At 50.5% G+C, this 23,981-nt stretch overlaps 1 protein-coding gene across 5 annotated transcripts in view; it reads right to left on the bottom strand.

Moving 5' to 3' along the window:
- The window catches only part of KDM6A (lysine demethylase 6A), a 1,954,130-nt gene that overhangs the window by 1,601,645 nt on the left and 328,504 nt on the right, over positions 1-23,981 (bottom strand). For all 5 annotated transcript variants that reach the window (XM_069636498.1, XM_069636499.1, XM_069636495.1 and 2 more), the window contains exon 6: positions 8,805-8,925. In XM_069636498.1, the coding sequence (XP_069492599.1) occupies positions 8,805-8,925 (121 nt within the window). The remainder of the gene's footprint in view (positions 1-8,804; positions 8,926-23,981) is intronic.

The raw sequence follows: 23,981 nt of genomic DNA on the forward strand, positions 1-23,981 counted from the left end.
TACCCAATAGACAGACTATCTATGGACCAGTTACATTACTGCGAAGCCTTTCCACAAACTTGTTTATTAATATTACTGATTAAGAAAAATTGATTGATCGATGACTTGCATATAATGATTTATTCTAGTGGAAGCACGCTGTAGTCCAATGTGGGTTTTGTCAAATAGTATTATATCATCTGTGATTAAGAGTTGAAATTCACTACTGACAAAGTTTTGGGGGTAAAAGTTTATTATTTAGCTCTTGTTCAAGGTTTGCTATATATAAATTAAATAAGCCGGGTTCCAGGACACAATCCTGGCACAGACCGACATCTGTAGAAATCTCCGTACTTAATACTAAAGTGGAATTATCACAGTTTAACCCTATGAGCATCTTGAGTATTCCCTCCGGGATACCCCATATCCAAAGTTTTCCTTAAGAAGTGTTCATCTACCATGTCAAACGGCAAGGATAAATCGACTAAGGGTAAGCACAGAGGGGAACATTAAATTGAATGACATGTGAAGGATTTATCTGCTTAGCCCAGTTATTTAAACCGTCCAATAGAATTGAAGCAAACATTTTAGATGAAGAGTCCAACAAAGCTATTGGCCGATAAGCGTTAGATGCCATCCTTTACCCTTTTTTATAGATTGTCAAAATGTGGCTCTTCCGCCACATTGAAGGAAAGATTCCACAGATTTGGATACTAACGAATAATTCACAAAATTTAGCAATCCATCTGTCCTGATTGCCCTCAAGCTATTGCTCTTCATAATTTTTGCTTCGATTGTCGAGGTTTCAAATACTCCGAGCCATGGTGGTGATAATTTGATGTTAAAGGAGATTTTAGGAGAAAAAAAACATTTTCAAAATGATTGCACCAACTCTATTGCTGGATTGCATCAACAGTTGAATTATGCAGTGGAGATTGCAATCTATTGTTTCGCAAAAGGAGTGTGATGAACTACGAATGACAGTTTCTAGCATAAATTCAGTCTTCCTATATATTATTACTCTAAGATTAAATACAATTTTTATAGCTTTTTTGGGGGGGATATTACACATATTCTCGCTCCTGATAAAAACTTGCACTAATATCTCGTCATAATGACCAGAAATGTGGTCTTAGAGGCTACTTTAAAATCTTAATTGGTATAAGACCAATAAAGAGCATTTACATTTTTTTCATATATTCTAGCAATCTGTACCATATCCCTGTGAAGGACTCCACATTGTCCCCGACATTCACCATAAGCTTTTCCACAGCCAGTATGTGACACACTTTGTTGATCCACACCTCAGTGGAGCGGGTGTGGGGGACTGATGTCTCCACCGCCTCAGTATCACTAGTTTAGCTGCCAGCAGAAATGGGCCAGGAGTTTGATCATTGCCGACGATCTAGCCTCCTTTTACTTATTACATGAGTGCAGTATGCATAGTACCACACCCAACATATCCTTAATTCTGGATCCAAGCTCCAACCAAAAGGACTGCATTTTTGGGCAGTCCCACAGTACGTGGAGCAGCATCCCCTTCTGTCCACGACCCCTCCAGCATCTATATGTAATATCGGAATTTACTATGTGTAGTCTGGCGGGTGACTGGTACCACCTTGCCAATATCTGTTTCAGCTAGGTGAGAGCAGAAGTAGGTGTGTGTGTTCTTCTGTGTATATCGTTCCATAACTCTGGTTCAATCAGCTGACTCGCATTTCTTTCCCACCCTTGCTGTTGGGAATGTTGTTCTGGTGTGTGGAGTGTGTTAAGACAGCCATATAGTTTGGCCCTTTCGATCCCGCTGTAAGCTGAAATGGTGTCCAGTCAAATGGTCGACTGAATTTGGTCGAATGCCAAATGGTCGAATTTTTTTTTTTTATATATATATATATATATATATATATATATATGTGTTTTGTGGGTTTTCGTGTGGGGAAAAAAAATAAAAAAGAAAAAAAAGGGGGTTGGGGGGGGGACCCCCCCAAAAAAAACCAAAAAATGGGTAAAAAAAAAAAAAAAAAAAATTCGACCATTTGGCATTCGACCAAATGGTGTCGACCAAATTGTCTGTCGACCAAATGTTTTCGACCATTTGACTGGTAACCAGCTGAAATATCTTCTCTAGTGGTGTAAGCCGTTGCGTCATGGCTGCCTTATTTGTCGAGTGCAGTATCCAATGTCTCATTTGAATATACTGGACTTTCTACTTCCTCTTGCCCCTTCTCCGCTTTACATGGTTCGAACATCAAAATCTTTCCATTGCAGAACATGTCACCCTCACCCCCCACCCCCTTTCAAATTCCACTGGGCGTCAAGCTGGTGTAGCTCTCACTCTTTTCACCGAAGATGAAGTCAGAATTGTGTGTGAAGGTTGAGAAATTATAAATTACTCATCGTAGTGACTAACATACGAGTAGTCCATAGTCACCTTTCCTCCATACTGCATGGGCGTCTTTAAATGTAGATGCGCGCGGGCCCTGGGAGCATACGCTCCCCTGACTCCGCCCACCAACACCACTCCTCAATCCCCTTGGACGCGTCCACAATATTAACATTGCCTAATGACACCAGTTGTATTAGGGGGGAGGATGGTGGGACGTATGGAGGAAAGATGACTATGGACTAGGAGGACGTTAGTCACTACGGTGAGTAACTTAGAATTACTCCTACATCCCGTCCCCTGTCCTCCATACTGCATGGGTGATTACAATTGAATGTAGCCGCAGGGTGGAGAGGTGCCCCTCCTAAGAAAACAAGTTTCTTAAGACTGTCTGACCAAATGCTGCCTCCGACCTGGAGCCGGCATCTAAGCAGTAGGGCTTGCAGAAGGCCGCGGGCACAGTCCATGTGGCCACTATGCCGATAGCCTGCCACGGCACGTGCCCTTCGAACACGACAGCCATGACCTTGGCACTGACTGCATGGGCAGGCATGTTCGCTGGAAGAGGTTTGTGCTGCCCGAAACCGTCCACCTAGCTATGGAAGCCTTGGAGGCCGGACAGCCCGGCTTCGACCCACCAAAGGTGACAACGCGAGCGTCCGATTTGCTCAAGCTCTTGGTCCAAGGTAAAATTTCAGAGCGTCCCCGACATCTAGACTATGCAGTACCCTCCAAGCGTCATCCTTAGGGCCGCGAAGTAAGTTGGTAGCACTATCTCCCCATTCAGGTGGAAAAAGAATAGACAACCTTCGGTAAGAATGCAGGATGAGTTCTCAGCACCACCTTGTCCTTATGAAAAGTAGAATAAGGCTCTGAGGCCACCAACATCTGGATTTCACTGATCCGCCGAGGTGAGGCCCACCAGGACGGCGGTCTTGATGGTGACTAGCCTGATGTCCGGGGACGCCATTGGTTCGAATGGCTTGTGTGCCAAACCGCCCAAACCACGTTGAGGTCCCACACAGGCTGGGTTTTCTTGATGGGCGGGTAAAGCCTGGTCAGGCCCGCCAAATGTCTTAACCACCGGATTAGAGGATGAAAATACCTCCTCCTCCAAGTTCTTGTAGGCTCCAATAGCCACCAGATAGGTGCGCCATGTGTCTGCCTGCACCCCTGAGTGTGCGTGGTCCACAGAGCAGGATAGCACGTCGTCCAACACGTAGGTCAATGGAACAACCTCCTTTCATTCTGCCTAGTGACAAAACCTAGTCCACTTGCTTTTGTACTGGCTCTTGGTAGCATCGGTCCTAGCCCCCCGTATAATGGCTAGGTTATCTTTCAACAGTTGCAGATGCCTCAGTGTGACTTGTTCAGGAAGCATGCTGCAAGGGCTAACTTCTGGGGGGCGGGTGGATGGCCATCCCTCCCTGTTCAGAGGTGGTCTGGGCCCAGCGGTAGGTCCACCGGGCCCGATTCGACAGGCTGAATAATTCCGAGAACCATGGTCTTGCTGGCCACCACAGAGGTATCAGGATGATACAAAGGTGCCGGGCCTCCCGGATCTTGCAGATTACCCTGTGGACCAGGGCAGTGAGGGGGAGGCATATGCATTCATGTTGTCCCACTGCATCTGTATTGCATAGCCCAGAGAGCCCCTGCCCTATCCCTGCCAGGACGCGAACTGGGAGCACCTCCTGTTGTACCAGGTGGCATATAGATCCACCTGAGGATGACCCCACTTGTCGAAAATCCCCTAAAGGACCCGTTCGTTACTGCCATTCGTAGTTGTCCGCACCCAGCCGCCTGAGCCTGACCACCTCCAGGTTAGATTCCCCCAGGAGGTGTATTGCTGCCAGGTGCATATCGATTATCAGAGCCCACTCCCAAATGTTGACTGCTAGAGTACAGAGAGGAGGGGCTAGGGGGGTCCTGGTGGCACCCTGCTTGTTGATGTAATACATGCTGGTGGAGCTGTCCGCCTGAATGAGGATTGCCTTGCCGCTCATCGGGAGGAAGGCAGATGGCCATCAACTCCACCTAGTTGATGTGAGCCACCTGCTCCTGTCAGGGCCAAGCCCTATGGATGCTGCGGCTGCCCAGGGTAACTACCCAGCCCTCTAGGGAAGAATCCGTGGTGATGGTAACCTGAGGTGCTGGTTGACGGAAGGCTCTGCCTATCTGCAGGTTGTTGTCCGTGCTCCACCAGACTAGGTCCTGGTGGAGATGAAGTGGGATGCTGACCAGCTCCGCCTGGGAACCCTTCTCCTGACTACAGGTGGCCACGAAGTGCAACTGCAAACGCCCCATTTTGAGCCTTGTATAAGACATGCCGCCATGATGGCCAAGAGGTGTTGGTACCACCACACCGAGGTCACTGCTCTGCTGAGAAAATTCCCTGTGAGCTTCTTGATGGCTGTGATCTTGTCCTCCGTGGGGAAAATTCTCTCAGAGCTTGTATTCCAGATGAGGCCCAGGAACGATACTCTGCGTGGGCTCCAGCTGTGACTTCGTGAGATTGATGGAAAATCTCAACTCGTGTGGTGTATTCATGAGGGTGGAGGCGGTGTGGAGGACTGCCTCCAGAGACCTTGCTCTGACAAGCCAGTCATCTAGGTATGGATAGACGAGGTGACCTGGGCCCTGAGCAGGGCTGCCACCGCGTTCAGTCTTGCAAAGACCCTGGGGGCAGAATTAACGCCAAAGGGCAGAACCTTGTATTGGAAAAGAAAACCCATGATCCTGAACCTCAGAAAGGACAGATGGGGCTGCCAGATCGGGACGTGTATTTAGGCATCCTTCAGATCCAGGGAGCACATCCAGTCTCCCGTGCACAATGTCTCTGCTATAAGCGCTGGGGTAACTATCTTTAACTTTTGAAGGAAGGGAAAGGTTCAAGCTGGAAAGGTCCAACACAACTCTCGGGCCCCCCTGGTTCTTCTTGTGTATGGCAGAAATCTGTGAATAGAAGCCCAGACCCTGCTCGGAGGGCATCCAGGGGTCTGCAAACCTTGCATGCCAGCATTGAGTGTGAAGGGCAAGCCTGCCCCCCACCGGAGACTCATGGATCCGGATGGCCATGTCTTGCCTTTTGCCCTCTGAGGCTGGGGCGTATGCCGCACTGTACTGCTTGCAGCGGTGCTGGCTCTGTTCTGTCCGGTTGCCTGGACCGTCTTTCGTGGAAGCTGAGGAAACCTCTGAAAGACCGGCCTTTGTCTGAACGCTGGTTCGTCTGACTGTATGCCTTGGGGGTGGCCTTAGTGGGGATGGATAAAGATTTGGCAGTCTGAGAACTGTTCTCTTATCAAGTTCCTCGTCCGTAGTGGAATGGAACTGATCGGCACCGTCAAAAGGAAGTTCCAGTATACACTCCTGGACACCCTGTTTGAACAGGCCGTTCTTCTCATGTCTGTAGCAATGCAAATGGCGACACCATGAGGTGACATGGTGCGCCACCGTGGACTCATTTATGTCATGTGCTAAAAGGTTGGCACACGCCAGCCCACCTTAAGCGCACCAGGCTTTGCACCAGAAGTACCAGAAGGAAGTCAGTGATTTCCTGCCACAGCCTTTGGTTGACAGCGGCGAGCATAGCGTCCACATTGGACAGACGAAGATGAAGGGAAGTGTTGGAATAGATCTTTCCATATGCTTCCAGGATCATCTTCTCCTTACCCAGGAGTGTAGAGGCAGATGTAGCCGACGACAATTGCAGCATGGAGTAGATTGAAGATGCAGCGATCACTGAGGAGTGTGGCGGAGGGCGTGCAGACAGCGAGAGGGGGGTCCCCCTCCATCTGCCTAAACTTGGAGTCGAGGCGCCCGTTGGTAGGCTGTGTAGAATGAAGTTAAAGCCATACTTTGATGCGTGCCACCAAGTCTTTTTGCATTGGATCCCCGTTCTACCCGTGGGGCGTAGAGGGAGGACCTCCGCTGAGACACCCACTTCCGGTTGTTCCACTTCAGGCTGTGAAAGCACAGAGTATACTGCCAGGCTCGCGAACCGCTCTGGAAAGGCTTGGCCGACGATGGCGCATTCACAAATGTGTCCTGTTGGTCAGGTGCAGCTGGAGGAGTGCTGGGCATCGGGGGCTGTAGTATACTGACAGGAGCCAGCGGCTGCTGCGGAAGTGGAACTGATGGCGGCATGGGAGCCGGTGTAGTGGGAACTGGCGTGGGCAGCATCGAGCCAGAGGCGCTGGGACTAAGGGCGGAGTGGCCTTGAGTGCTAGCAGCAGAACCACAGGGAGCATGTCCCTGATCACATACTTGAGGATGATGTCTGTCTTCACAGGACGGAGGAACACTTGGTGGTGTGGGCATGGCCGCAGGGCGCTGAGACCTGGACACACACTGCCTTGCTGTATGCAGGGTTTATCTGCCCTGCAACGCTGAATGGTATGCCATGGGCCATGTGCCCAGTGAAGACCAGCCCCACCTGGTAACCAAAAGGGTATAGTGTCGGGCAAGCCGCCATTTTGTCTGACCTGGCGGCCATATTGTCTGCCTGCATGTCACGTGCCTTTGTTGTGGCGCTTGCCGCGCTGGGCCCTGCCTCTTCCAGGACTCTTGGCGATGGAAGGTGAGGCCTACCCTGCATCTCAGGACGGGGGCCTCGTAAGCGGACTGCCCTCGGCTGTGTCACTGGTAGTGGTGCATACAGGAGACCCCACGGACATTTGTGCTGTACTAGGGCGTAGCCCCCTGGGCTGAAACCCGGTAATAGAACCTTGCGGTCCCTCCGCATAGTCACCAGTAGCATCACGCAACCCCTCGGCCTGGCAGCCGGTAGCTAAAGCAGCCTCTGTACCTGCCTTGGTACTAGAACCTGATAGGTACCTCCCCACTCATGCGCTTCCTGGGGAAGGAGTCGCCTTTGCGGGATGCAGATGAACAGTGCCCCTACCTTGTGCCTGGACTTGCGCCTGACAAATCATCTTTGAACTAGCCTGTTCTTCCGAGCGTGTGGTGTCAGCATGTTGCATGCGGTACAGTCCTCCCAGCCGTGGTAGAGGCCAAGGCAGCGTGGGGGTCAGACATAGGGAAGAGCCACTCGCAGGCTGGACAACATCTGAAACCCGCTGACATGGACATGCGCCGGAGAGGAGCGTGGCTCTAGAGGACAGAGGTATCTAATTAAAGACAAGAAAAAAGAAGATCATAGTACTTCGCCGGGGAAGCATGCATGGAATTACTAGGCCGGAGGCCTAACCCAGGGGCACTGCTGAAAGGGGTCTGTTCCTGTCGACACGGAAAAGAGGACTGAGGAGTGGCACCGGTGGGCGGAGTCATCTAAATTTAAAGAGGAAGATTATTTTTCTGGTGAAAAAGGTTCTGTCTCCCGTCCCTAGCGATGGACGCCCATGCAGTATGGAGGAAAGGGGGTGGGACACAGTGGGAGGGAAATGAGGTCTAAGAATGACCAAACCTTATCCCACACCGCCACGGTTGAGGTACATCCTCTGACCCCTCTTAGCTTTCGTCACCCCTGGCTGTGTCCAAAGATGACTACTTACTTTCCTGATAGCGCACAGGAATCATTTTGAAAGAATGATATTTAAAAAAAAAAAGATTTAACGTTCAGTATGTTTGCAAAGATGTGTGAAGCTAGAACAAACTGCAGTTATTTCAGAGATGGTATATGAGACAATTTGTTTTTAATTTAAGGAAGAATGGTTGAATGAGTTTAGGATTTGGAAATAAGGAGGATTGCAAAGAGTATATTGTGAAGTAAATGTTCAAATGTGTGCACAGAATAAGGCTAATGGTACAGCCTTAAAAAACCTCATTAGACTTGACTATGAAGATTGTGTTGAGTCTAAGCAAAACACGTATTGGCAAATGAATATTAGTATTCAGTGTTTGATTTAAATTGGGACAATGAAGATATTGGGCATTACTAATTAAGCAAAAGGTTAATACTTTTATATCATGATTTGCTAATTGAGGAGCGCAATTAGGGTTCAAAGGTGGTTTATTGACTGTATTTGAGAGCCTGTACAGGTAGCGGAATCATTAACTCAGTGAAGCCCTAAGGCACAGAATAAATAACCTGCATACTTTCCAGACAGAAGCATAGCGCAGGGATCTATACAGGAACCTCTATATATCATTTTATTTTAAGCTTTCAAATATCACAAAGAAATCCTATAGCAAACGGTTCTTGCTAAAAATCCAAAATCATTAAGGCTCTGATCAAGGGCAGTTCAGCTGCTGAAATGCACTGGCTACTAAAAAGTGTGGCCATCTTTATGAGATTGACATGCATTGGGAGTAGTATCAACATGTAATTTTATAATCAAACTCTTATTTGTATTACTTTTAGAGACCATGGTAAAACAAATTACTAGCATTTACTTATTTTCCCAAGATGAAATACAGGGCATGTATATTTTACAAATGAAAAAGTCAATTTCATGTTACAAACAAAAACAAAATGCAATACCTTTAAACTAGACTCATAGTCTGTGTTCGCTTTAAACATCAATCCAAGCCGCAAATGAATTTCTTTAGCTTGGCAAAAACTGGGATCGATATAAAGCACCTCCTGAAATGCTTTAATTGCCCTAAAAAAAAAATTTAAAAAATGAATCAGATTAACATTTTATTACATCATTAAAAAAAGATTTGTAGAATTAAGAGTTCATTTGTTTTCGGCTCCAACGCAATGGAGAAGAAATAATAACCTACAACTGCAGTCCACCAGCATTTAGAGATGTACTTGCTTTAATAATTCCCAATGTGGGTGGGAATCCTCTGTACACAATTGGCATCACAGTAGCACAGAATAATAAAGTTACTCACCGTAGTGACTACCTTACTCCTAGTCCATAGTCCTTTCCTCCATACTTATGGGACATTCCTCCGTCCTATGGGACGGGACCGGAGCACTTTATAAAAACCATCAAAATGTTCTAAAATGTGTCCTTCCTGTCTTTTTACGCAGGGCACCGCACGCGGCCGTAACCCCGCCCTCCTTAGCTCCGCCCAGCGTATCAGCCATCAGTCCTTTTCTATTGCCAGGTCTATGACCTTTAAGCAATAACAGAGGAAACTTTATAGAGGGGACGGCGGGCGGGCGTATGGAGGAAAGGGAGAGTAAGGTAGTCACTACGGTGAGTAACTATTATACACCTATGTCCCGTCCTGTTTCCTCCATACTTATAGGAGATTCCCAAGCACTCCTCACAGGAATTACGGGTGGATGAAAACTTACTGAAACAGGTTCCTAAGGACAGCTTGACCAAACGGAGCATCAGCCCTGGAGCTCAGGTTCAGACAGTAATGGTTACAAAAAGCCGATGGGGAGGCCCACGTAGACGCTTTCGCGATTGTCTCCCAGGGAACATATGTTTGGAAGGCAACAGCAGCCGCCCTGCCGCGCACAAGATGAGCATGAATTCCTTTTGGAAACCGAAGAGCCTGAATGGTATATGCCACAGAAATACAGGCAGCGATCCTTAGGGAGATGGTCGCTTTCGAGGCCGGCTTTCCTTGCAGATTTCCAAAGGTCACAAAAAGCTGCGAAGAGTTACTATGCTCAGATGTTCTGTCCAGATAGAACATGAGGGCTATTCCAACGTCCAGGCAGTGCAAAACCCTTTCGGCCTCTGAGGCCGGGCCAGGGAAGAAGACAGGCAATTAAATTGACTGATTCAAATGAAAATCAGAGACCACCTTCGGAAGAAAGGCGGGATTCGTCCGCAGGACAACCTTATCCTTATAAAAAAAGTAAGGAATGGATGCTCCACCAACAAGGCCTGAAGCTCAATTGCACGCCTTGCCGAAGTCACAGCAATCAAAAAGGACACTTTCCACGAAAAGTACTTAAAATTGACAAAGCCATGGGCTTAAAAGGCTTATGACAAGGTCGTAAGGACCACATTCAAATCCCACCTTGGATGCAGGTTGCGAACAGGTGGATAAAGATGCATCAGGCCCACAAAGTGTGTTTTACTGAGTGGATTAGACAGTGAAAACGAGCACTGATCAGTGGACAAATAAGCGGCAACAGCCGATAAATAAGTCCTGCAGGACAACATGGATGCCAGACTCTGCCAGATGTAAAACAAAAGACAGGACCATGTTGATAGTAGCCTCCCTGGAGTCCAGCTGCTTAGCCAAACACCAGTGGCAGAAACAAAGCCATTTACTTCTATACTGAGATCTTGTAGAGGGTTTCCAGGCCGCCTGAATGATGCGCATGTTATCCGCGGACAAATTGAAACACTCTAAAGATCTGAACTCAGGAACCAGGCCGTCAAGCTGAACGATTGTGGGCAGGGGTGCCACAGCTGCTGATCGCTCTGATGAAGCAGACCGGGGACCAGCGGAAGCTTGAGTGGCGGGCACACCGATAGATGCTGAAGCTCCGAAAACCAAAACCTGGCGGCCACCAAGGGGCTATGAACAGCAGGGAGCAATTCACTGTGTTCCTTAGCTTGCAAAGCGCCAGATGGATCAGAGGAAGGGGCGGAAAAGCGTAAGCCTTCATGTAGTGCCATGGAATCTCGAGAGCATCCCCCAGTGAGGAGGCTCCGAGCGCGTTCCTGGAAGCATACAGGGGAAGCTTCCTGTTTGTAGACTTTGCAAAGAGGTCCATTTCTGGAGTGCCCCAACAGTGAAAAATATCCGAGAGGATCTCCGTGTTCAGTTCCCACTCGTAGCTGACAATTGCTCGTCGGCTGAGAGCATCTGCAGTGACAGATGGCCCGGGATGTGTACTGCTACCAGCCAGATACCATGCTGAATGGCCCATTTCCCAAATCTGAATGGCAAGATCCACAAGGAGGAGGAGACCTGGTACCCCCTTGCTTGTTGATATAGAACATGGACAGTGCATGGTCCGTGTGGACACGGATCACCTTTTTGACAATGCCTGGTTTGAACGCTTTCAAGAGCTGCAGATAATTTATATGAAGCTGTCCTGTGGCGAGCAAAGATCGAAAACCTGAAGATGATCCAGCATCGCATCCCAACCCAGAAGGGAGGAATCTGTTGAAGGGAGCGCCCACCGACAAATAGAGAGACAACCACCACAAGAGGTCCGCCTTCATGAAAGGTGGAACTAGTATTTTGGAATCTGGGTCCACTTCTTGAAGCCATGAGCTCCGAAGAGCCATCTGTGTCTGCTTCATCTTGAGACGAGGAAGATGAAGAGTCAGCACGCACAAAGCCATGAGGCCCAGAAGCCTCTGGAACCACCAGGCCGACATGCTCTCCGACTGCATAAACACTTGACATGTGGTCAACAGATTCGCCATTCTATCCGCAGTCAGGTGCACTCTGCAATCGATTGTGTTCCAACGAAAATCCCAGGAAGATCAAGTCCTGAGACCGCCATGGAGGTTTTCCACCATTTCACCGACAGCCCAAGGTGGAACAGGAGCTGGAGGAGAGACTGAAGGTTGCTAGAGGCCTTCAGTGGACAAGGACTGCACAGCAGCCAATCTTCCAATTCGGATACACATGGATACTCTGTAGCCGAAGATAAGCTGTGATGACCGACATCACTGCGTAAAGACATGCAGTGCCGAGCTGAGACCAAACGGGAGCACACGAAACTGGAAATGCTCCTCCGCCATGGAAAACTGTAGGTATTTCCGATGCGGGCTCCAAATGAGGATATGCATATAAGCATCCTGAAGGTCCATCATGCTGAGCCAGTCGCCCTTCTGTAGAGAGGACTTTATCGGAGAAGGGGTAAGCATCTTGAACTTCTCTTTGGGAAGAGAAAGGTTGAACTGGGAAAGGTCTAGAATGGTGCGCAGGCCAGCCTGGGTGGGTTTGGGCACCGTAAACAGACGGGAGAAGAAGCCCTCCCCTCGCTCCCCTAGGGGAACGGCTTCCAGCGCTTTGAGATCCAGAAGCTTCTGGACTTCGGCTCCGAGGGAGGGCTTCCTGACTGCTGGAAGGGAGGATTGAAGGGTGGGGTGGGTGGTGGGGGGGGAGCTGAGCAGAAGCCTGCCCGAGCAACAGACAACACCCACCGATCCTTGGTGATGGTCTGCCACGTCTCCCAGTGAGACGCATAGCGCCCTCCAACCGGGGTCTTGTGTGAGCGCCTAAAAACCTAATTTAGCAGGTTTCTCAGTGGTGAGACCCCCCCAGATCCAGAGGAGGCAGCAGAGGACCGAGAGAAAAATCAGCCTCACTACCGACGCCGACGGGGATGGCCAGCTGGAGCATCAACTCTACGTGTCTTTCGATCCAGAAACCACCGAAAACCAGAGGAGGAATGAGGCTGCAAGGGTTTTCTTCGAGCCCTGAATTACCAGGTTACTCACCGTAGTGACCACCTTACTCCTAGTCCATAGGCCCCTTTCCTCCATACTTATGGGACATATATCCGTCCTGTGGGACGGGACCGGAGCACTTTTGTAAAAAGCATCCACATTTTTTTCAAAAATGTGTCCCTCCTCTCTTTCCTGCGAGAGGCCCGCCCACCTTGGCTTCGTCCCGCGCATCGCCCATCAGTCCTTTTCTATTGCAGAGTCCAAGACCCATTAGCAATAACAGAGGAATCTTATTAGAGGGGACGGCGGGCAGGAGAATGGAGGAAAGGGGACTATGGACTAGGAGTAAGGTGGTCACTACGGTGAGTAACCTGGTAATACTCCTACGTCCCGCCCCCTTTCCTCCATACTTATGGGAGATTCCCAAGCACTCCTTACAGGAACTAAGGGTGGATGGAAATACCCCTTACTGAAACAGGTTCTTCAGCACAGCCTGGCCGAACTGAGCGTCAGCCCTAGAGCTCATATCGAGGCAGTAATGCTTACAGAAAGCAGATGGGGGAGGCCCAAGTAGCCGCTCTAGCGATGGACTCCCAGGGAACATACTTCTGAAAAGCAACCGCAGCTGCCTTGCCTCGCACCTGATGTGCATGGATACCCTTAGGAGGTTTCAGCTTTTGGACGGTGAAAGATTCCATGATACAGGCAGCAATCCATCTGGAAATGGATGCTTCAGACGCCGGCATGCCCTGGGGTTTACCGAAGGTCACAAACAGTTGGGAAGAGCTCCGAAGCTCGGCAGTCCTGTCCAGGTAGAACTTAAGAGCTCTTCGGACATCCAAGCAGTGTACAACCCTTTCCGCCTCCGTGGCAGGGTTCGGAAAAAGGACCGGAAGGGAAATCGACTGATTCAGATGTAATTCGGTCACTACCTTTGGTTGGAAAGCTGGGTTCGTCCGAAGGACTACCTTGTCCTTGTGAAAGACCAAGAAAGGATGCTCCACCGACAATGCCTGGAGCTCACACTCTCCTCGCTGACGTAACGGCTACCAGAAAGGACACTTTCCAGGACACATACTTGAGGTCAACCGTAGCATTGGCACAGCGCCGTCAGGACTACATTTAGGTCCCAAGGCGAGTGCAGGCTACGAACTGGAGGGTAAATGCGTGTCAAACCAGCAAAATGTCTCTTCACCACCGGGTTAGTTAACAAATAAGAACACTGGTCTTTAGAGAGGTAGGTGGAAATCACCGAAAGATAAGTCCTGCAGGACAAGACATGAACCCCTGACTCTGCTAGGGAGGAGACAAAGGACAGCACCATGTCAATCGTCGCCACCGTCGGGTCCAATTCTTTCTCCAAACACCAATGACAGAACCTGAGCCATTTACTCTTGTATTGAGATCTGGTCAAGGGTTTCCTGGCTGCCTGGATAATGCGCATGTTACCCGCAGACAAACCCAAATGCTCTAGAGCCGTTGACTCAGGCACCATGCCGCCAAGTTGAGCGATTGTGGGGAGGGGTGCCACATCTGCTGTTCCCCTTGGTGAAGAAGATCGGGAGTTACTGGTAACCTGATCGGCGGACACACCGACAGGTGTTGAAGTTCTGAGAACCAAAACCTGGCCGGCCACCACGCAGCTCTCAGTAGAAGAGAACAGTTGACTGAGCTCTTCAACTTCCAAATTGCTCGATGAACCAGAGGAAGAGGCAGGAAGGCGTAAGATCTCATGTTGTGCCATGGGATCTCGAGTGCGTCCCCCAGAGAGGAGGCTCCCAGCCCCCCTCTGGAGGAATACCGAGGAAGCTTCTTGTTTACTGCCGTGGCGAAGAGGTCCACCTCCGGTGTGCCCCAACGCGAGAAAATCCATGAGAGAATCTCCGCCTTCAACTCCCACTCGTAGCTGACCACTGTCCGCCGGCTGAGGGCATCCGCAGTGACATTCAGCCGGCCCGGGATGTGTACTGCAAGCAGCCAGACCCCATGGAGCACGGCCCACTCCCAAATCTGGATGGACAGATCCACAAGAGAGGGAGACTTCGTTCCCCCTTGCTTGTTTATGTAGTACATTGACACCACATTGTCCATTCTTATGCGGACCACCTTGTTGACAATGAGAGGTCTGAACGCCTTGAGCGCCAGAAAAATCGCCAGAAGCTCCAATTGATTTATGTGCAGGAGCTTGTCCTGAGGTGACCAGAGGTCCGAGACCTGAAGAAGATCTAACGTCGTGCCCCACCCGAAAAGGGAGGAGTCTGTCGTGATCGTCACCATGGGGGCTGGGCCCTGGAACCCCACGCCCACTGACAGGCTGCTGAGAGACGGCCACCAGTCTAGGTTCACTCATGGAATCCGGAATCATTATCCGTTTGGAATCCAGGTCCACAGCCTGTCGCCAGGAACTCCGAAGAGCCATCTGGGTCCGTCTCATTTTGAGACGAGCAAGAGGAAGAGCCAGTACACACGAGGCCATGAGGCCCAGAAGCCTCTAGAACCACCAGGCCGACATGCTCTCCGACTGCGTAAACATCTGACACGCGGCCAACAGATCCGCCATTCTGTCCCCGGTCAGATACACTCGGCAGTCTATCGTGTTCCAACGACAACCCCGGAAAGTCATGTCCTGTGAGACCGTCATGGAGGATTTCCGCCAGTTCACCGACAGCGCAAGATGGAACAGGAGCTGAAGGAGAGACTGGAGGTTGCCCGCTGCTGTCAACGTACAAGGGCTGCGTAGGAGCCAGTCGTCCAAATAGGGATACACATGGATACCCTGGAGATGATGATAGGCCGCGATCACCAACATCTTCGTGAAGACACGCAGCACCGAACTGAGGCCAAAAGGAAGCACCCGAAACTGAAAGTGCTCCTCTCCCAAAGAGAAACGGCGGTATCTCCTGTGTGGGTTCCAAATCAGGATATGCATGTACTGTTAGGCAGAAACCTGTGCAGTTCCCTCTGGGACCACTGCAAAAGATTTAAGACTACAGGTGTTTGGCAGTAAACCCACTTGGTAGCAGTCTGTACCACACAGATTCACTTGGTAGCTGTGGCTGAGTAGTCAGAAGAGTTAGGCAGTATACAGAGTATTCACAATAGGTCAAAAGAACACAGTAGAACAAGTAAACACTGACCAGAGTTTGGTGTAAAAGAGATATAATTATTTATTTAAAACCACACAGGCACTAATGTTAAGCAGTTCAAAAACACGGTCACTAAAAAGATATACACTCCCTTAAAAGAATATTAGACAATTCTTAAGTAAAGCCCCACTTATTTTCAGACAGCGGTGAGCACTTAATGCAGATGGCACTCTAATAATTCGTTTTAAAAAGGGAGAGAAAAGCAGAGTATAATTTGAAACAGATCCCAACACTTTCACAAGAACACAACAAGAGAGGAAGGCAAAGTAAAACCGTGAAGTTAGAGTTCAGAAGGCCGGATCCACTCTAAGAGGATCAGAACGAAATGTGTCCAAGGTCACAAGGTTGAAGTGCACAAAAGTCTTGAAAAGGTTCAGAAAGAGTTGGACCAAAGAAAGGGACCAGTTAGATGGTCAAGGCGGCCAGCCCAGTCCAGAAGGTTAAGGGATTATTATTACCTTGTAGCAATCTTTAAAAAGGGAGGCCTGGCGGACACGGTACCTTAAAGTGGTGAGAATACTCCAGCGGGGGCAGTTGTTCCTGGCAGGGGATGCAAGTCAGTGCTTTGTCCGGGGGAAGAGAGGATCTCGTCGGGGAGGAAGACAGGAGTCCGTTGCACTGCCAGGGAAGAAACCAGCCGCGGAGTTCTCGGGTAAAAGGAGCGGTCCCTTTATTCGCGGTCCAGTGGTAAGTGGCTATCCGGTTGCCGGGGTGCTTGGCACGGGCAATTCAACCACAAGACATCCTGGGATGCAAGGAAAAGAAGGTAAACTGGTTGTGCCCACCAGTCAGGGGAAGAAGCCTCTCCAGCCGGGAGATCTTCTCTGTCATCAGGAAGTGGAGTCGGTTCCGCAGGGCTCCACCGGTGGTGTCGTGGTAGGTCGGCTCAGCTTCTCCCTCGTCGGATTCTCAGGTCCTGTGGCGACTTCTGAAGTGCCAGTCCCCAAAGCCCTGCTTTTATGCAGTACACCCCAATTCAATCAGCCTAGCTGTCAATCAAACATGCTAAGTGGTGAGCCGGCCAGCTCACCACCTGGGCCAATCACACAAGAGTGCGACTTGAGTTACCAAGGTAACTCGGTCCAGGGTGCCTAAACCCCTTCCCACACCCCCTGTGGTACCCAGACAGAGTGGCACCACTTTTGGAGGCTTCTCTGGAGAAGCCTGCCAAAAAGTGGAACAAAGGGCTCGACTTGGGTTGGAGTCACAGAAGAGAACGCAAACGCCATTTTAGAATCGAGTCCTGGCAAAAAATACCAACCGGCGAATTAATATTAAATAAATAAACCGGCGGTATGTTCGAGGCTATGAGAATTAAATAATTAAAGTTGGTAGCCTCGAACAATGGGAAAATCCCATAGGGACATATTCGCGGTCGAATATAAAAAGTAGTATCCACTGCCACCAGCCAAAACTCGATCAGGGGGGACGGAGACTTGCCCCCTCGACTAACAGACCCGGGGCAATCGAATTGCCCCGACCAGTACGTCCACAATATGATGGTTTGTACTGGTTTCTGTTAATAATTTGGGACTAGTAAAGCCGATGGTGACTTTACATGCCCTGGGAGACAGTAGTCAGTCCCAGGGTATGGAGTCTATGGTGGGGTGTCACTATGACACCCCTGTGTCACTGCACGGAGGGTGCTGTGTAACACACAGTAAAAACACATGAGGCCCTATGGAGTAAAAGACCCCATAGCCCATAAAACACAAACAGTCAAAGGAACACCATAAATCATGTCCAAGAGTGGGAGAAAAAGAGTCTCACTCTTGGCAGGAGAAAAAAAAAAACTCCAGAAATCCAGCAAAGCTGCTAGGGGACTCACTAGGTTAGGAAATTCAGCCTAAAGAGAGAATGCTCCCTAACATGTACGCATCCTGAAGATCCACCACGCTGAGCCAGTCGCCCGCCTGCAACAAGGAGCGAATCTGGCCGGGCGTGATCATCTTGAATTTCTCTTGGGGTAGGGAAAGTTTGAACTGGGAAAGGTGCGCAGGCCAGCCTGGTTGGGTTTGGGCACCGTAAACAGCCGGGAATAGAAGCCCTCCCCTCGCTCCCCAAGGGGAACGGGTTCCACAGCTCTGAGGAGCAGAAGTTTCTGAACCTCGGCCTTGAGGGAGGGTGAGCCCGACAGATGAAAAGGAGGGTTGCAGGGTGGGGTAGGGGGTAAAGGTAAGCGGAAGCCCGCTCGAGCGACTGACAAGACCCATCTGTCTTCTGTGATGGCTTGCCACACCTCCCAATGAGACGCAATGTGTCCTCCCACCGGTGTCTCGTGCGAGCGTGGAAAACCCTCATTTGGCAGGTTTATCGGTGGTGGTGCCACCTGAACCTGATGAGGAGGCTGAGGAGCGGGAGAAATACCGCGTATGCTGTTGTCTACGGCGGTTATTCCCTGCAGGGATATCCACTCTGCGATTTTTGCGGTCGAGGATGCCCCTAAAACCAGAGGAAGGTCGACCTTGCAACAACGGCCTTTGAGCCTTGAAGGGAGCTTTGACCAAAACAGGCAATGATTTGGCCGTCTGAGTGCTGTCTTTGGTTTGGGTGAGTTCTACATCAGTAGAAGAGTGAAAAAGCTCCTTACCATCAAATGGAAGCTCCAGAACCTTGTCTTGCACCTCCTTCGAGAACTTAGTGGCGTGTAGCCAAGCTTGCCGTGAGGTATCAACCCCAAGCATCAGACCCCAAGCCGAGGTGTCTACGTGATGAGCCGCAGCCTCCAGGAGATCCTGGGCCAAGACCCTGCCATTGGAAAGGCCTCCTCTGAAACCCTCCAGCTTCTCGAGGAGTGAGGACGCAGGTTCCCTGAGCTCCGGCTAAGCCACAGCAGTCTGATCCTTTTCTGGATGCTTCTAGCCCATATACACCATCCAAACTGCGATCTGCCAGCGACCGAGGCGATGAGCTGCGCTTTCCTCCTTACCCCGACAAAAATCAGAGCCCGAGAAGCCTCTACCGTGATCCGGCCCGGCTCCCCCTCCTCCCCGAGCGGGGCGCACAAGATGGCGGCCGTTTCGTGCTGACGGACCCGAGGCACATATCAGCGCAGAGAGCCAGCGGAGCCGGGCTGGCCCCGTGTATCTCCTGTGGATGTTCCCTTCCTAGGGGTACAGGGTGTACCCGCGGGCTGGCTGCTGGAGCCCACAAGAACGCCATTTGGAACTGGGGCGGTGCCCCTCCCCCCACGGCCCGAGCATCCTGGACAACGGCCGAGGGCTGACGCTGCCGCGCGGCGAGGAGTCAGTATGCGGCTGGCACACACCGAGGTAACTGGACCGGCAGCACTTGGGGATCATCTCAGCGGGAGCACCTCCTCCACGACACACACGCCCCGTTTACATACTGAGGAACGGCGCTGATCCATACCCGGGAGACAGTGCGTGATCAACGCACTTGGTGATTGTCTCTCCGGAGGCCCCCTGATCTACGAGCCGGGTGTCCGGTGTGCCTGTTGGGGGGAGACGCCGTTCCGGGCCGAGGGGGCGGTGCGGGAACGGATTGTGGCGGAACCCATTCAGCCCTTGAAGACCATTCACGCCACTCCCTGACAGTCACTCCAGCATCGGGGAGCCGCTCCCCGACACAGAGCTTCCTCCATCGGCGGTGCTGGGGTCGCCAGCCATCTGCCCATTTCCACAACACCAGAACATTGGGGACCATCCACGGCAGTCCCAGACAGTCAATTCAGAATTGGGGAGCCAAGCAGCCGCTCCCCGACACAGCCAGCCAACTGCCCGTTGCCACAGTACCAGAAAATCGGTGTCCATCCACGGCACTCCCAGACAGTCAATTCAGAATTGGGGAGCCGAGCAGCCGCTCCCTGACACAGAGCCTCCTACATTGGCGGGGCCGAGGTAGCCAGCCATCTGCCCATTGCCACGACCCCAGAACATTACCCTCATGTAATGGGCACATCCAGGTTCTCCCAACCACGTCTCGCCTACACACAATGCTAGCGTGGTGAGATCCTTCCTTGGGGCACGCATATGTCCCATTATCAGCGCTCCCTGCCTCCCAAGAAAACTTACCACCGTCAAGGAGTACGGCCACCCCATAGGGGGCAAATCATTCAATTGACACTGCGGATCCACGCTACGGCACCCCCCCCCCCCCCCCAGTGCTCCGACCATATGATACATTGCCTGGACAGTGTTATTTCAAGAGCCCCCAAGGAGGCCCCTCAGCATCATAGACCACTGCAGACAAGCTGTAAGAGTTCACACACTCCACTTCTCTGAGGGAGAGCTATAGACACTTTGCATTATCCAACGGGACCAGGTGAAGTAGAGATGGCCGCTGCAAGGAACAAAGCCAAGAATGCCACTTTGGACCCTTTCATAACAGCCAAGCTTCAACCTACTGCCCAATCTACCTCAAAAGGCCCAGCAACACACGATGGCCCTGAGGATGAGGTCAGGCATAACCAGCTGCTAGAGGCGATCGCAGCCCCGAGAACATTCATCGACACGAAAATAGGTGATGTTAAGGCTGATATCCAGCTCATACGGCAAGATGCCCGTAATCTAACGGAGCGCGTCACCATTATTGAATCCTCCCAGAAGGACATTTTGGATGATACAACGGCTCTAAAGACGGAGGTTGTAGACCTCAAACGCAAAGTGAGCTTCCTGGAGGCGAGGTCTGAGGAGGCAGAGGGTCGGGCCAGACGAAATATTAGGATTCTAGGTATACCGGAGGGGACAGAGACCATGGATCCGACAACCTATGTGGAATCCTTAATAAAGCAGGAAATAGGGGCCGCGAACCTCTCACAGGGCTTGGCCATAGAGAGGGCTCACAGATCACTTCAGAAGAGGCCCCCCCTGGATCCTATCCTCGTCCCATTATAGCGAAGGTTCTCAATTTTCGCGACTGCAAGGTGATTCTGAAATTCTCGAGAGAGAGAGGGAGGAGAAATAGAGCGGGGCAATTCAAAAATCACCATATACCCTGATTATACTCAATCGGTACAGAGAGCGAGGAATTCCTTCGTCCCGATCAAGGCTAGGCTGAGGAGACTAAACCTAAAATACATGCTGCTGTACCCTTCACGATTGAAGGTAATTTACAAAGGGCGTGCGATATTCTTAGAGTCACCAGAAGCAGCTACCATGTGGATGGAACATAACTTGGCTGAGGTCCCCATGGAACCCACACCTGAGAAACACAATGAAAACAGCTAAGGGTGATCGCTTGGTGTCCCAGCTAGGGCACCCATGGCCCTTGTATTATACCTTAAAACAGAACGAAGCTACACTATCACTGAAGCAAAACTACGACATGAGAGTGCTAAATGACTGCAGGGCTCACCTGACCTCCTGCACATGGACACAAATCACGGTCCCGCAGATGACCAGTGCAGGCCAGTTGCCTGCACGCAACCACTCGCACCAGAGACCGGATTGGTTCAGACAGCGCTCGAGCACTGCACCACGGTGACAGAAGCTGGGTGCGTTAGTTACAGTTACTTTTTCCAAGTTGTTACTGTTTCGACTGTCCTATCTCAGATGAACAATGGCCGGACTGGTTTGGACATTGGACCGGAGGCAGGGGCTGCCCATCCTATACAAGCGGAACAATATCTGACATGATTCGACGCATATAACCCAGACGGGAGGCAGGGTGCTCCCCATTATAAGGAGCCCACTCATGCAATGGCAGCAAGACTCAAGTTAATCACATGGAACGTTAGAGGGATGGGAACCTATATACGGGGAAACCGAATATACTCATACCTGAAGAGAAAAAGGGTATTACTTGCCCTCCTTCAAGAAACACACCTTACCACGGAAGCCACAGACAAGATGGTAAGCTACTGGGGGGGGCCAGGGCAACGGCGCATCATACTCAAGGTATGCAAGAGGAGTGTATACGTGGGTGAGTCCAGAAATACCGTTTCACCAACTGGGGGTAGAATTGGACAAAGAAGGCAGATACGTGATAGTGTGGGGCATGCTTGAGAACTCCCCTTTGTGCATAGTAAACTCATACTTCCCTCAACACAGCATACCCTCTCACATCAAGGAGTCATGTGCCAGATTGTTGCATTATGGAGAATATACTTTTATATGGGGAGGAGACTTCAATTCCGTCATGAACGTCGAATTAGACAGATCCGTCACGCCACGTATACCCAACAACGTTTCCTCAGGGTCCCTCTCTAGGATGGTTGCAGACCTACATTTAACTGACATTTGGAGAGACCTTCACCCCTTCGACAGATCATATTCATTCTACTCGGCTCCCCATAACCTGCACACCAGGATAGATTACTTTTTCATCGCCAACGAGCTAACCCCGCAAGTTGAATCGGCAGATTACATGGGCAGATCAATCTCGGATCACTCCCCTTTACTGTTACAGCTCTGCTTCAAGGGCCCTCGCCCACCTATCCCGATGTGGCGCATGCCAGTAGACACCCTAACCGACCCCGCATTTAAGGAAACCCTAGGTGAAAAGCTAGAAGAATATTTAAGGATCAATAAGGGATCAGTCGGGAAATGGAGCACACTCTGGGAGGCGATGAAAGTAGTAACAAGGGGAGAGATAATTGCTGAAGCAGGCGCGATCAGGAGGCAGCTGAGAAGGGAGCTAGAGACAGCAGAGGAGAAAATCAGTTTTTTGACGCTGGCATTAACATTGGTGGGTCGGACAATATTATTTCTTTATACGCAGATGATGTCCTCCTCTATCTGCGAGACCCCCTGAAGAATGCCCCAACAGTACTGGATGTCCTGGATAATTTCGCGAAATACTCGGGGATAAAATTTAGCAGACAGAAGTCATGCTCGTTCCCACTTGCAAGTCTAAGGGGAAAGCCTGTGGAAGAGCTTCCTGAGATCGGGATCCGTTGGCAGGTGGACGCCTTCCGCTATCTAGGCCTTACTATCACACACACTCCAGTATTCACCCATGAGTCCAACACGGAGGCTGCAATGAGTGGAGTACGTAGATCCATAAAATTCTGGTTGAAGCTCCCGCTCTCCATGATGGGTAGAGCTGCAATATCCAAAATGATAATACACTCCAGGTTCCTCTACTGCTTCACCAATGTGGCATACTACATTCCCCCACCCTTCTTCAGGAAGCTGGAATCCCTGATTAGGGACTTTCTCTGGGGACGAGCCAAACACAGACTCACACTAAATGTCCTTACACTTACCTGCACCGAGGGCGGCATTCAAATTCCCGATTTCCAGAGATACTACTTGGCGGCTCAATCGACACATCTAGCAAAATGGCTTTCAGATGAACCTACAGCTGAGTTGAATCTTCTCTCCCAATTAACCTCACCGTTGCACCCCAAAGAGTTAATATGGAACACACGAGTTGGGCCATCCAACCCACCCATGATACTAGATGTGGGGAGACAAGTATGGAACAGGGTTAGATCCATAGTCGGACTACAACATTCATATGGACCCGATATCCCCATGCTGGCGGACGTTTGCAAAACCCCCAGTGATCTATCAACACTGAGGTGCTGGGAGAGTTATGGCCTCTACACATGGGGAGACATGTTTTGCGAGGGACTCTTCAGGGACTTTGAATCACATCAAGAAAGGGACGGACTTCCACCAGGCCAATTCCTATGAATTCCAAAAAGTGAAGCATGTAGCCAAGGAGAATTGGAACAAATGGCCTCAAGAGCCAGAGACACACCCCGTTTTGCGGGAAATATACGACCTCGGCGACGGCTGGAAGCCAACATCACGGTTATACACCCAAATAAACAACAGGCCCAATCCCAGGAGTGCACGGCTGAAAGAGAAATGGGAGACCGACTTGGGGGCTGAAATCACAGAGGGCGAATGGTCGAGAGTCCTGGCATACCCAAAGGAGGTGTCTAGGAATGCCAGGTTCAGACTGATTCAACTGAACGTACTCTATAGAACTTATATGACCCCACACAGGATATCCACGTTTAATAACACAGCCGACCCAAAGTGTCCTTGGTGCTCCTCTGACCTGGCGGACATGATCCACATGTTCTGGGCTTGTCCCAAATCTCAGAAACTCTGGCTGGCCGCTGAACAAACCTGCAGGAATGCTGGGCTGGAGACATATGAATGGACTCCCAAGGAGTGCCTATTGGGCACTTACCCGAGGCTGAGTAAAATCAGGCACCTGGCAAAACTTATGGACATGGCTTGTGTGTTAACTAAGAGGACGATTGCCATGGTCTGGAAATCGCCAGCAGGCCCAAGATATGAGCCCTGGATCAAGGAGATGGAG

The sequence above is a fragment of the Ambystoma mexicanum genome, chromosome 7p (genome assembly GCF_040938575.1).
Source record: "Ambystoma mexicanum isolate Mex_15411 chromosome 7p, UKY_AmexF1_1, whole genome shotgun sequence".
In the NCBI taxonomy this organism is placed as follows: Eukaryota; Metazoa; Chordata; class Amphibia; order Caudata; family Ambystomatidae; genus Ambystoma; species Ambystoma mexicanum.